General features: G+C 36.0%; 1 protein-coding gene across 5 annotated transcripts in view; it reads left to right on the top strand.

The window, feature by feature from the left end:
* CDC14A (cell division cycle 14A) overlaps window positions 1-13750 on the top strand; it is a 70365-nt gene that overhangs the window by 13856 nt on the left and 42759 nt on the right. For all 5 annotated transcript variants that reach the window (XM_049807763.1, XM_049807764.1, XM_049807762.1 and 2 more), the window contains exon 4: window positions 6925-7017. In XM_049807763.1, the coding sequence (XP_049663720.1) occupies window positions 6925-7017 (93 nt within the window). The remainder of the gene's footprint in view (window positions 1-6924; window positions 7018-13750) is intronic.

Genomic DNA, 13750 nt, shown 5'->3' on the forward strand with positions numbered 1-13750 from the left:
AGAAGTGTCACTCCCTATCAATTAATTTGTAGAAGCTTTCTTACTTCCATATAATGATTGCTGATTCAAGGCAATTTTGAGTTGCTCTTCACTAAAGATAGAAAATTTTGCTATCTTCTTTGGATACCACATTAGTTTTTCTTTTGACTGCAAAGTGTTGGTCCTTTTATTATAAAGTTGTCTAGAATCTGTAAACACAGTAGTTAATTCTGAAGATCACCATGACTGAATTTTGTTCTAACAACACTGTCCCATCATAAAACCACAAGACTGGTGTGGGTTGACACTGGCCAGAAACTAAACATGTGGCAGCTGTTCATTCTCTACTGCCCTACGCCCAGTGTGGGACAGGGTAGAGAATCAAAAGAACAAAACCAGGTAGAACTTGTGGGTTGAAATAAAGACAATTTAAGTGGGGAATAAGAAGTGGGGAGAGACGGGGCAGGGAACAAAATGAATGGTGCAAAAGCAATCACTCGCCACCTCCCACCAGCAGACCAATGCCTGGTCAGTCTCTGAGCAACTGCTAATTTAGAAAGATTGCTCCTCAGTTTTATTGCTAAGCATGATGATATATGGTATGGAACATCCCTCTAGTCAGTTTGGGTCAGCTGTTGTGGCTATGTGCCCTCCCAACATCTTGCCCACCCTAGCTTACTTGCTGTGGGGGCAGAGTGAGAAACAGAAAGCCTTGATGCTGTGCAAGCAGTGTTTGGCAATAGCTAAAACATTGGTGTGTTATTGGTGCGGTTGTAGTCACAAATCTAAAAACAGAGCACTATGCAGGCTGCTATGGAGAAAACTGAACTCCATTCCAGCAAGACTCAGTATGCTAAGTGCATAGCTGTAGATTTAACCTGGTCTCCAAATGGCTGTGGAAAAAGTGGTTTGCAACATGTATAGAAAATTTATCAACTGCAAGAAATGAAACATGTTTTAATTCCAAAGTACTAGTTAATATCACTTGTGTGCAAATATCAAGGAGACTCTTCACTAAATATGACATTTAAAATCTATAGAAATATAAAATATTAGAGCTGTCACTGACAGAAGGGGAAAACGGGACAGCATATGCAATTACATTGGCCACTGTTAAGAGGATTCCTGTATTAAAAATGATATTATGTTTTGGGATTAATGTTTGCTGCACAAGTGAAACCATTGTGCAAGTTGATTCGTGCAGTCTGCTGCCTCCAGGGGTGTGCTGACTTAAAGTCAGGTAGTCTTAAGAGGAGGTTCTGCAAATTGAGGGGTTTTTAGAATTGCTATAACCTTTTTGTAAAAAAATGCTTCTAGTGAAAATTTACATTGCTGCTTAGTACAGAAAATCAGTTACAAATTAAACTCTAATATTTCTGATTCTGAATGCCTGTGTTCATATTGGGGAAAACATTGGATTTGCCATTTCTGTGTTAACACTAAATAGAGTTTATAAATAAATACGTTATCTTACCAGCTTATTTTCTAGTGCCACTATCCCATTCAAACACATGACCAATGATGCTCACCCAACTAACAATCTATTATTTTTTTTAACCTTAATTCTGTTGTTTGTGACCTTACATTTGAGTTAAAGACGTTGGAGAATGCCCGCTTTAAAGCAGTTACTCCAGAGAAGAACCAATGATAAACCTACTATTCTAACTTTCACTGTGCCGATGAGAGCTAGTTAGTTCTGTTTTTTCTAGATTCAAATTGTGACTGTGATCAGTTTGGGACCTGAATACAGTCCTGTGTATTACTGTTGAAGTGTACCTTCATATTTCTATAGTTGAACTAGAATGCCTTCAGACTGGGCCCTAAGTACCAAGAGTTTCACCCAGAAAATAAGAACACAGCTAATAAATACCTCAGGACTTGGTTGTTTGGGGTTTTTTTTGTTTGTTTGTTTTTTTCAACAATTCAGTATTAAACAGGAATGTGTCTACAGACATTATTCTTATTATAAGACCATCATCTGCATTGAATGGGGCAAGCTGCTTGTCATAAATAGCTTGTAATCATGGTGATACAAAGATTGTATATTATAATGGAAAAAATACACAAGGGAGCCAAATTGAAAGTTAGTAACTGACACTTGCAGGGTTGATCTAGCAAACTGTGATGTCATTTTAATGTAACTTTTCTATTTTTTGAAAAAAGCAAACATAATTGCAGTGCTAAGTGAAGAGTACAGATGGTCAGAAACAGGACAGAGAAATCTCATGCAGAAAGTGTGTGTAAGACAAGTTCATGACCTGTGACTTACCTGCCAGCAAGGCATTGATGCAATGAGCAACTGCAGCAGCAAAAGTGTGGCAACTCTCATGTGGTACCAGGGGGATATGTAGGCAGCCTGTGATCAGTGTTTCAGAGGTGGGAAGTGCTGATAGGACTAATAACATGGAGAAGGAGTCCTGTTGTGCAACCTGCTGTTTGCATACCCTTGCATTAAGGGTAACTGTGCCCCTCATCAACAGCAGGAGTTGGCTGATCATGGGAAGTAAAAGGCACTGCAGATTATCATTCTCTGGAAATCTAGCTTCTGCTGCAGGATGGTTGCTGTTGCCACACTGCAACACTTTTGGGACCCTGGGGCAATCACAGTGCTTAAGCCCAGGTGACTCCTGCCATGATTTGGTATATACCTGGTTGGGTATGCACTTCATGTACTTTTCTTATGAAAAGAGTCTTTAAAAGAAGCGTGACACAAAAATGTTATTCACAGAACACGATGGGTTTTGTGTGTATGTGGTGTCTCAAAAGGAATTTAAGACTTAGGCTTTTATTAAGTTTAAAACTTCTATGAATAGGAACAGGAGAAATGAGAGTATAAGATCTCATTAAAACAAACCAACCCCCAAAACTTCTCCTCCAAGTCTTTCAGCTATATTTATTTCTGTTTTGGGAGAGGAATTGGGCATGGAGGCAGCCTTCTGCTTTCCCCTCCTTTCCTGGGGGACAGGTGGGGAAGGAGAAGGGTACCAGTTTGAAATGCGCTAATGGCAGACCAATATTTTAAAGTAAACTATTGTAACTTTATGCTGACTGATTTTAAAAACAGTAAGTAGTTCTGTTCTGAAGAGCCAAAAAATTTATTCAGGTATCCATTTGCTGAGAAAGTTGGAGCTGAAGTCCTAGTTATGTTTTACAGGAAAACCTTTCTGACCTTGTTATATTTGTAATGTTTTGATTGCTGATTGCTATGGAAATGATCCTGAGCAGCCAAGTCAACAGCAAGAAAAAAATGCTTGGCCGTGCTATCTTCCTACTTGTTCTTTGAGTTCTGTTTGCGGAAAAAATGCTTGACTAAGCAACCATGATTCATTTATGAAACAAATATTTTTTCTTCTTTTTAAACAAGTCTGATTTCATAAAAACAGCTTTAAAAAAACTGCTGTGTTTTGTGTGTGTCTAGCCTTACACAATCTCAATAAATCTAGAAGGATGGGTAATCAGAGAGGGAGTGTTGCTGAGATAAATGATATAAGTACAGAAGATCAAAGGCAGGAGAGGGAAGGTTTGACAGGCTTATGCACTATGGGGTTAACATTTCACGTATGCTAACTGTATTGCTGCTGAATCACAGAGGGGTTTGGTTTATTTTTGTTTTAATATAAACAAACTGCTGGGTGTACACATGGAATTATAGTATTTGTATGCATCTCCTTTAGGACAGCTTAGGTTTTGAGGCAGGGTTGTGTGTACGTGTTTTAATACATAATTTTCCATCAACAGTTTGCCAGCCTTGTATTCACTGCTATTTATATGTACACATTACATCTATATACCTGTGTATATATATAAAAACAGTATTTGCATTGATCTAGGCATATTAAACATATTGCAGTTATTTCTTGCTTGAACAATGCAAGTATATTAAACCATATCCATTAAATAAAATACTGTCAAATAATCTGGTGATTCTAAACAGATATCAATCTAGTAATTGTCCACAATGTCACCTTCTAAGCCTGTCATCAATTTCTGTGCAAGTAAATCTCTCTTGAGGTCTTCAAGAAACAAGAACTGATATATTATTAAAAAAAAAAAAAAAAAAAGTAATTTCACAATGAAAATAATTTGTTCTGGAACCCTTTTATGTACCCAGTGAATTATTAATTTTATCACTTGAAACAAAACCTGCCACACTTCTCATGTAACCTCTGCTTTTAGTTCAAAAGATTGTCCGTAACTATATTCCTCGGGGATGTATCTTGATAGATACTGTTCTGTTATGTTGTTACCTTATATCTTTTAATGATGTGTGAAACTGCTAAAATTTTCTTACTGATAAGGAAAAGTATCTTTAGTGCTTAATAGTGCATGTATTAGTTTTGTTTTAGAAAGAAGATTATTTGTAACTATGTTACTATATTATCTCTAACTATAGCTATCCTGTAGACAACCTGTATTGAAGAATTCTTATTTGAAATATTTTCTTGTTCTTCTGAGTTGCACAGTATCTAAGGGAACTAAAGCCCTAATCCATTCAGGTGGAGCTCTGGAGCTGTAAAAACAGTCACCTTGAAGAACTGTCTTTAGCACTTGTTATCGTTGAACCTAGCCAAAGTAATAGACTTAGCTTATTAAACATGGTCAGAAAATCAATATTTTTAAAAATAGATCATATAGCTTAGTATTGATATTGAAAGTGTACTGAGTTGAGAATTTGTGTGTTAATGTTAAAAGAGGCTTTGCACTGACAGTTTAGCAAACACTGACTGTAAAACTTGAGTTTCTGTAACTCGTGCAAATAAAAACAATGGCTTGTTCTATAGGCTTCTGAAAAGTAAAATCCTGATGCAGTTTTCCTCTGGTTGCTATGCTGTAAGCTGTTAATGTCAGGTTTCAATTTTTTGTTATAATTTTAGTCAGGATTCAAAAAACATTTACATGTTTCATATAGCAATATGGCTCATAAGGATTACACCCTTACATTTTGAAAATGAAGCCATGAAGATGATACATTGCTTTCATTTAAATGTTTGGGGAACTTTTAAGGTGAGCTGTCACTTTTTGGCTACTTCAGGTACAAAAGCATCTCAAAATTGGAATGACTTGACATACCTATTTGAATAAAAGAACCCATTCCATAAAATAAAACATGAAATATGGTCTTATTACATAGAACTTACTTCCGGCTAGCTAGCAGAATATGCTTTTTGCAGTTTAACATAGTATTTCAGGTGAACTGTAAACTGTTGGAAAGAACTTTGCTTTAAAAGAAGTAGTAGTCGACAAGTTATAATTTGAAGTTGCATAACTCCTGTAATCTTATCCCACCTACACATCATGGGTGGAATTGCAGTTAGAGAACACTAAAATTAAAAAATTGAGGAGGGGGAAGAAAGGAGGGATCTTAAAATACCAGCATTAATTTTGTCAAGTTTTAATAATTGAATGCTTCACTAATTAAATAACTACTTGTGCTTTGTATGTTTGCATATACTCTGAGGGAGATGTTGCTGTTGGTCTCAAGAGATGACCTCTTCCAATCAACAGCAACCAGCTATCTGAGGAGTTACAGTCCTATTTAGATATACTCAGTTGTGTAAACTCTCACTCCTTCCACCTATGGAAGTTGTGGGTAATAAGACCAGGCTGGAATGTACAGTTAAAACTGCTATTAAAGGTGCTATTCCTGGGGGGTGGTGGGAGTAAGACATTTGCTGTGCTACATACATTGGTTTTCTCCTGAGTTTATCAGCTATTTGTTTTTTTGCAAAATTTGATTCTGTGGTTAAAGCTGTCCTAAGATTTGTAACAAGATTTAAGATGAGAGTCGATGTTTACAGATTTGTGGAAGTGAAATACAGTTGGCACTACTTAAATAAAACAATTCTGCAGCAGTTACCTTATCTCCCACCCCCAAGTGTCATCAGTGCCAAGAGTAGGAAAAGAAAGTAAATTAGAATTGTCAAATTGGAGTTAAAAACCTGAAGTGGGTAACAGCAGCACTGGTATAAAGGCAGTTTATAAAACATGCAACTTTTAAAAATAGAAATGTGCTTCAAATATTTAGAAGCAGAATCCAGTATGTCTGTTGATGACTTCCTCACAACTGTAGTAGTACTGCAGAAACTGACAGGAAAAACATGAGTGACAGTGTTGCAGAATATAATGAAGGTGTAGCAATTCATTAAGCTAAAAAAAAATAATCCAATAAACTGTCCAACTTGCCATTTCTAAGTGGCAATTTTATCTCTCTATAGCTTTAAATAGTTTTGCTGCAGTTTGTCATTATTGTTTTTTTTCTGGTGCTTGTTGGTCTTGTTTTCAATGGGAGTTTTGTCCACAGGATTCTGACAGAGGCTTCTTTTCTTCTTAAAGAAGAATTGCAAGTGTTACTAGTTTTGTCTTTGCCTAACCTTTTTTTTTCAGGCTTTTCACTTTTGCAGTCATTTTCTTTTATAAATTCTTGCTGTTGAAGCTTTCTAAAGATGTGTCACCCCATTTTTAGGTAGTATAGATGAAAGAGTGGTGTTTAACTTATAAAATGTCTATAAGATAGTTTGCTTCAGCTTTTCTCTTCTCCACAGAATTATGTGCTAAAGAGATTGAACATATAGCAGAGTGTTTTAGTCTGAAAATTTCAATGTCTTTAATCAATGTTCATACCTATTTTTCAAATATTTAAACTTGGAAAAAAAATTTCTAGTATTTTATATTGAATGTTTTGGTTCCACTGCATTTTATAGGACATTTTCACAAAGAAAACTAAGAGATCTGTCCTGATACAGCGGCTGTTTCCCTGCACTCTTATCTATAATGTAAGAAGATTGTTCATGGTATCAGTAATTTTGTCTCCTTTAATTTTAAGAATCTCTCTATAAGAATTTTTTCTGACTTATTTTTCAGTTTTGGAAAAATGACTTTTTAAAGTATTTTTAAAGTGTATTAATCTCTCAGTAAATATGCTGGTTTTTTTTTTTTTTTAAACAGTATTTCAGTCTATCCAGAAAGAAGATAGTGTACTATACTAGTTTTGACCAGCGGAAACGAGCAAATGCGGCATTTTTAATAGGTGCATATGCTGTAAGTATTATTTATCATATGGATACTTCTAACTTTCCTTAAGAGATATCTGTTATGTGTAAAATAGCAACTCAAGGGATGGTCCTTTAGGGTGGTAGGCAGATTATCATTTGATTCTTCTCTAAGCTGTCTTTGAAAATTCTGCTGTATGAGTTTTAGGGAAGCCCTGTCTTTGGCACTTAACTCCATTTACTTTACTACACAGGGAATGGCTTTGGCAGATCCATGTGCATGTTTCCCACAGGATACCATTTTCTTGAATGTCAAAAATGCAAACCACAAACTTACCTCTAAGCTTGGCACTCTTGGCATCAATTACTGCTCATGGTAGTAGTGAGATTCATACTGGGAAGAAGAAAGCTTTTTCGCACAGCCTTCCTTAAAGTTACTAGACCAGAGGCATAATGATTATTGGATGGATTTATTTTCTCAGTTAATTTTCATAGCCTACCTAATGGGAAAATTGAGGGATTTCAGCCCTCTGATATTACAGATAATATGCAATACACAGGGCTGTTGTCGTTACACAAGCCTAATTTATTATGATATCATGTAAGTTTTGATAGTCCCAATCTGATACTTGCACACTCACTTCATAGCACTGTGCTCAAACTTCAATTTCACGTTCCTGCTCTACTGTCCAGAAGTGGAGCACTCATGTAGAATACTCGAAGAGTCTTTGCGATAGCATGTTTTACGCTGATAAAGTATTCAACCTAACAAGCTGCTGGTCCTGAGCTGACATCCACATGGTCAGCTGAGTTCTGGAAGTGTCTGTCAAGTCAGGCTTTATGCTGTGTGAAAGCTGGTATATTTCTTTCAGGCCTGAGGTCATGCTGATAGCAAAGCTAAATAATTGCAGATGGTAATATTGAAAGAATTTACGTTGCAGACTCCTGTAATTAAACCAAATGTTTTAGTACAAGTGTGGGGATAGTGTGTAAATGCTCTTGAGAAAGAAGATCTATTTAAATTTAAAAATTGGGGAATGGAATTTGGAAAAAAAAATGGGGATAAGTTCAAATTTCAAAAATCTTTGGATTAGATTTTTAACCCTTGGGAGTAGACCTGATGGAACAACCCTGCAAAACAAATAGTAAGAACAAATGAGTTAGAACATTCTAAGTTTGTTAAAGTTTTTGACCATACAAGGTTATATTTAATAATGCTGGAATAAATTTCCAATTCTGTGTTTTATATTCTGTTTAAGGAGCCTCCAAATTTGATAGCATATCTTTATAAACTTTGCAGTCCCTTCAGATCCAAAATCTGTCTAAATTGTAGCATCTTCAGTAATGATTCCCACACTATAGTTTGTAAAGGAACTTCAGTCATTCCATTCAGACTGCTTTTTGTTTTCTGTTTGCATCATTGTGTCTCCAGTCTGTATTTAGAAAGATTCACTTTGTGTCTTAAAGCTGGTCTAATTAAGCCTATAGCTAGAAAACATTAATCTAGCACATATGTAGATTACAACATCTAATTGCTTCACTGGACTGCTTTTGTCTGATCCTGCCTTCACCTTCCGATACATCTTGGAAGCCTTGGAAAGGGTAGAACACTGGCATTTCGAAGAGGATAAGATTATCTTTTTATTCCCCTTGTGAAGTTGTTGTTACATGACTATCTCAACTAAGTAGCGGTTCTCTGGATAAGGGGTTAAAAGGCCCTTATCAGTATTAGCTAGACCCAAGGAGAGTATGCTACTGAAAGAGAACTTCTTGCAAAGACAGGTTGTAGGAACAGAAAAGTGAGGAGGTACATAAGGTGCAAGACAGACCTCCAAGTAGAGGACTGCTCAGCTAAGTAAGACTATGCTATATTTACAGTATTTAAGACTTAAACATGGGAACAGTCTGGTATATTTGGTAGTCCTTATTTGAAGGAGCTGCTCAGCAGGTAAAGCTAGGATAAGCACATGCACTGTAGGGGGAGGGCAGCAGAAACCCCTCTAAAGAAAGCCGAGATGGGGAGCACATAGTATGTGTACCGTGGTGTGACTGTGTGTGTACTTTGTAATGGATATCACATGGTACATCACATAAGGAGTTGGTAGCTTATGTGTACAATAAGGTAAATTAGTGTGCCACAACTGCATGCACATTTAACCCTACCCTAGCCTGCTGCTTATAGCTCTTAATTGCTAGCACATGCAAGTGATCTACATCTGCATTTGATACTGTTACTCTCCTGTCAGACTAGTAGATGTTTTAAGTATCTTCTGATTATTGAACATACTGTGTACCAAGAATAATTTTTTTACTAATACTGTGTTACCAGTACAAAAAAAGTATTTGTTCTCTTGTTGAAAACACCTTACAGTCACTTTGCAATTCATCTCAACTTAGTATAACGTTGGAAAACAGTTTGCACAAAGATATCCAATATGTTACATAAGTATGTCATCCCAGAATTATTTCTATAGATGTATATTCCTAAACTTGCAAGTGTTATGGGAGTTCATGCACCTTGTTCTATTATGATTGATATTAATACAAATCAATTCATAAAATGAATATTTGTTTATTCTAAAAAGTTATTTATGATCTACCTAATAATCTAATTCTTGTTTTTTAATTGCAGAAGCTTAGCTTTTGTAATCCAGGCATATTCATTTTACACTCAAGAAATAATATTTGCATTTTTGGAGTGTTTTACCTGTAAATGCTACATTGTCAGATGCAGTAGATGTACGCTCTTGGGTTACGTGACAGGGCGATTCCTGACCTGAAGGAATCTAATTGTATTCTTCAGTAAAAGAACTGTATGTAATTGGCAATTTGATCTATCACAATTTGAATATCACAAATTGTGATGGGTACATATATACTCCTTGATTTAAGGCCTTCTAGATTTTATGTCTTTTCTTCGATTATACAAGCTTTTTGAGACCAGAAAGTCTTATAGCTATGAACTCTACCAATGTATGAAAGTTAATTGTGAAGTCTTGTTTTATTTGTCCTGGTGTTAAAATATTAAGTGTAAAATGAAACGTGGAAAACTGTGGATCAGGTTCTAGGAATGGGTTTCCAGTGGTGGTTATGCAACTTAGATTGTTCCATTAAACAGCTTCTTAGACATGTTATACTGAAATACCCTATAGCTATTAAAATACTTTAATGAGGGTCATAAATTTAAGTGAAAGTTAAGTCTTAAAACTTTATTGGCAATAGCTTGCCTGTTTTTAAGTTGCATCTTAAGAAGATGCGTTTTCTAAATTTCAGGTTTTACAATGGACTTTCAGTACATTTGGGCTAATCATGTCCAGTTGCTAAATTATTGCTCTTGCTTTTAAGAATTCTGCAAAGATTACTTCTGTCATAAAATTCAGATTAAGAAGAAAAAAATATTTAAAGTGTTACAAGAACAGAAGAATGAACACATGGACTTCACTGATATTACAGAGAAGTTCAGGGTTCCTCCTAAAAGGCCAAGACTACAACACATATTGTTCAGTGATGTCAGAAACAGGGTGCTACTAGGCTTTGCAAAGTCTTACCAGGCACCACAGAGAATATTTTAAAGGTAGCATTGCTTTGTTTTTCCCTTCATCTGTTTGGAGACTTATTTTAGTTGTTAGGATTTTTTATGTAGTCTTCCACAACAGCTGATTAAAAAAAAAAAGAAGAAAAAAAGTCTAAAAATTGTTTTTAAAAGTACTTTCATGCATGCCAAAACTAAAGTAGTCTGGTTTGACTCAGTTTGTCCCTAGTAGTTTCAAGGGGGGTGAGAGGGAGCAGGTTTAACTGAACTATACTGAAGTGATTACGTCAACTCCCCACTTGTCATCAAAGAATTCGTTCTTGGAGAAATTGTGAAGGAGAGGGCATTTTCTCCTGTCTGATAACATATGGATGAATGGGGCTGGGTCCCTCTTTCCATATTCTTAAGGTATATGTTATGTTTCTTTTCTGGTTGGAAACCAAGGAACTCCTACCTGGTTGTGTACTCTGCTACCTAGTAAGGTTTGAATTCCCTGGGGGAGAACAGCAGGAGGAATACTAGTGTGTTTGTACAAGTGACTGCTCTTGTACTTATACAGAAATGGGGCAGGGGGAAGAGAGAACATAGATGTATGACACTTGCTCCTCCTGGTAAACCTAGAGCTTTAATTCTACCCTTGTAGAAGACTAGTAGTCTACCTAGTAGTTATCTCTTGCAGTTTTTCAAAGATCAAAACTTGATTAGTGGACCAAAATCTGACTTTTGAGCACTCCCGGTGAAACATAATGCTTTCATACTGTGGCAAACTCTGAAAAGAGATCCAGTGAGCTCTTTTTCCTTTTCCTTGTAGATAGCAGATGGGTGGGTCATATTTCTTTCTCACAATTACTTTAAGCGTGTATGTTGGTAGTAACAGCTTTTATTAGACTTCTGTAATGCCAATAAGGGAGAAAAGCTGTTGAATTCTTAAGTTTGTAATTTTATTACAGCAAATGACTGGGTAATAGTGAACTACTGTGACATGTTCAGTCATTTGCTGACAGTAGAGTTTTTCCCTAATTTAAAAATATGAATTGGACTTCTCAGCCCTACCTGAAGCTTTAAGAGTTTGTTCTCTTGTAATCTAAGCATATCACGCTACTCAAATCCATAATCCCTCCCTTGGAGGGTCAGCAAGTACAAAGGCTTTTCAGTGACTGCAGTGTGTACAGCCTCTGCTGTTTCAAGCAACACTTTTCCTTCAGATTGCTTTAGATGGGCTTCACAGAATTCTTGTGATAACTTAGCAGCTCTGGGGTGGTTCTGTTCCCTATACTTCTAATTTGAAAAAGGCAGGTACGGGTGGGAACAAGATGAATCCAAATTGTAGTTGAAATATTGTGGATGAGTGTTAAGGTGGACTTGCAAAATAGTAATTCCCTTTTTGTTCTGTAAACTTTTTAGAACATATGGTATGAATTTTCTTGGCATTGTGTATGTGGCCAGTATTGCTACATGTCGTGTGCCTGCATAGTGTCCCAACTGTAGAGATCTTTATCTTTCAACCACCTCGTTATTCAGGAAGCTGAGAACATAAGAATGGAAATGTTAGAGAAAGAAAAATTTGAAAATTTTCAGTATTTGCTGAGTCTTTTTTTTACAGGTAGCAGTGTCACATGATATGAGTTGCAGTAGTGACAGTAGGGAAATGGAGGAGAACCTTGTCTCTTGTAAAACAACTCTTGTAAGAAAATAGTTATAATAGTTATTATCTGGAAAGTGATTTTTTTTTAAAGGCTTTTATTCACATTACTTCTTAGATACAGGTTCAATTTATACAAACTAGTCAAAACAGGCTTTTTGTGTTGTTTGGGTTTTTTTTTATTTGTATATGTTGCAGAATGAAAGCACTCTGAAGATTCATCAGATTAAAAAAATGAAGCTAAGTTTCAGTTGCTGAGTTTTCATTGATAAAGATGAGTCAGAAAATGGTCTCCTCAGTTTTTCTTAATGGATATCACTACTTTTTAAGTACTGAAGACATGTACTGTAGTGTTTCCTTCTCCATTTCATTGTTGTTCCTCCTTCAGTTATTGCATTATTCTTGACATCTGCGATACTTTTGTCTTTTCAGGAGCTCTGTTCAGTGTTTCTTTCCCTCTCCTCCTTCCTTTTGTGTTCTTAATATCTTTTTTCCTGTTTCCATCCTGCTGTCTTTATTATGAGCTTTGTGGACGGACAACTAGCAGTGTTTGGTTCTTGAGCAGAGACAGCTTTGAAGTACCATAACTTCTGTGAAATAAAAACTGCAGCATTGGGAAAACATTCATGTAGTACAAATTTGCCCCTACTTCAGATTTCTGACTCCCTAACTGTGTAAGATGGAAACTCATCTTTCCCTGAAGTCCTCTGAACTTCCCTCTAAGGATCTTTTCACTATAAGCAGGAATTTAGGCTTTAAATGTAAGCTAATTGATGTGATTATTGACATTAATTGTTATTAATAAAATCAGTATTTTTCTCTGAAATACACCCCCCACAGAAATCTATTGCAAGGATGTATTGTTCTTAAATGCAAAACCTTTGTGGTGAGGGGGACTATAAAGGAAATATAAAGAAGAAGTCACAAACTAAAAGAGTCTTTTACAAATAACTGTGAAAGCAGAATAGCATTGCTATGCTGCAGGGGTTGAAAACATGAATTTGGTACCATTAGTTAGCAATCATTGCTGTAGATAGACCGTTACAGCTTAAAAATAAAAAGAAATGGGCCACTCTACATTTTGCATTAAGTAAATACATTTGTCCATTAAGTAAATCTCTCAATCTGTTCCAATATTAGTAATCACTGGTTTGACCCCAACAACAAATAATCCAATAATTGAGTTAGAAACAATTGTTCTGATAACACAGAATAAATGGAATGGTTTTCATATAGAAATTGTGGTCTGTTTTGATGGTGGAAAGGATGCATTGCTTTCAGAGATTAAGGAGGGGGAAATATGGAAATTCTGGCAAATACAGGGACATTAATTTTGAGAAACATGTTGGGCACTTCTGCTAAATGAAACAGCAATATTGACACTTCTGCAGTATTGAGATTTAACATTTGAAGATAAGTGAGGTTTGTTCGTCTTTTTGGGTACTGATTATACTGTTCCATGCTATCAGTGTGACCATGATGAGTGGAGCAGCAGTGCTGGAGAATGAGACTGAAGTACAACTCCATGTCAGGGAATTTTATCTTTTGAAGGCAAATCAGTTTGTGTAGAGGGGTTTGGTCCAAAATTAGACCAGTTGTTCAAAGCAG

Source organism: Accipiter gentilis, chromosome 8, assembly GCF_929443795.1.
Source record: "Accipiter gentilis chromosome 8, bAccGen1.1, whole genome shotgun sequence".
Lineage (NCBI taxonomy): Eukaryota > Metazoa > Chordata > Aves > Accipitriformes > Accipitridae > Astur > Astur gentilis.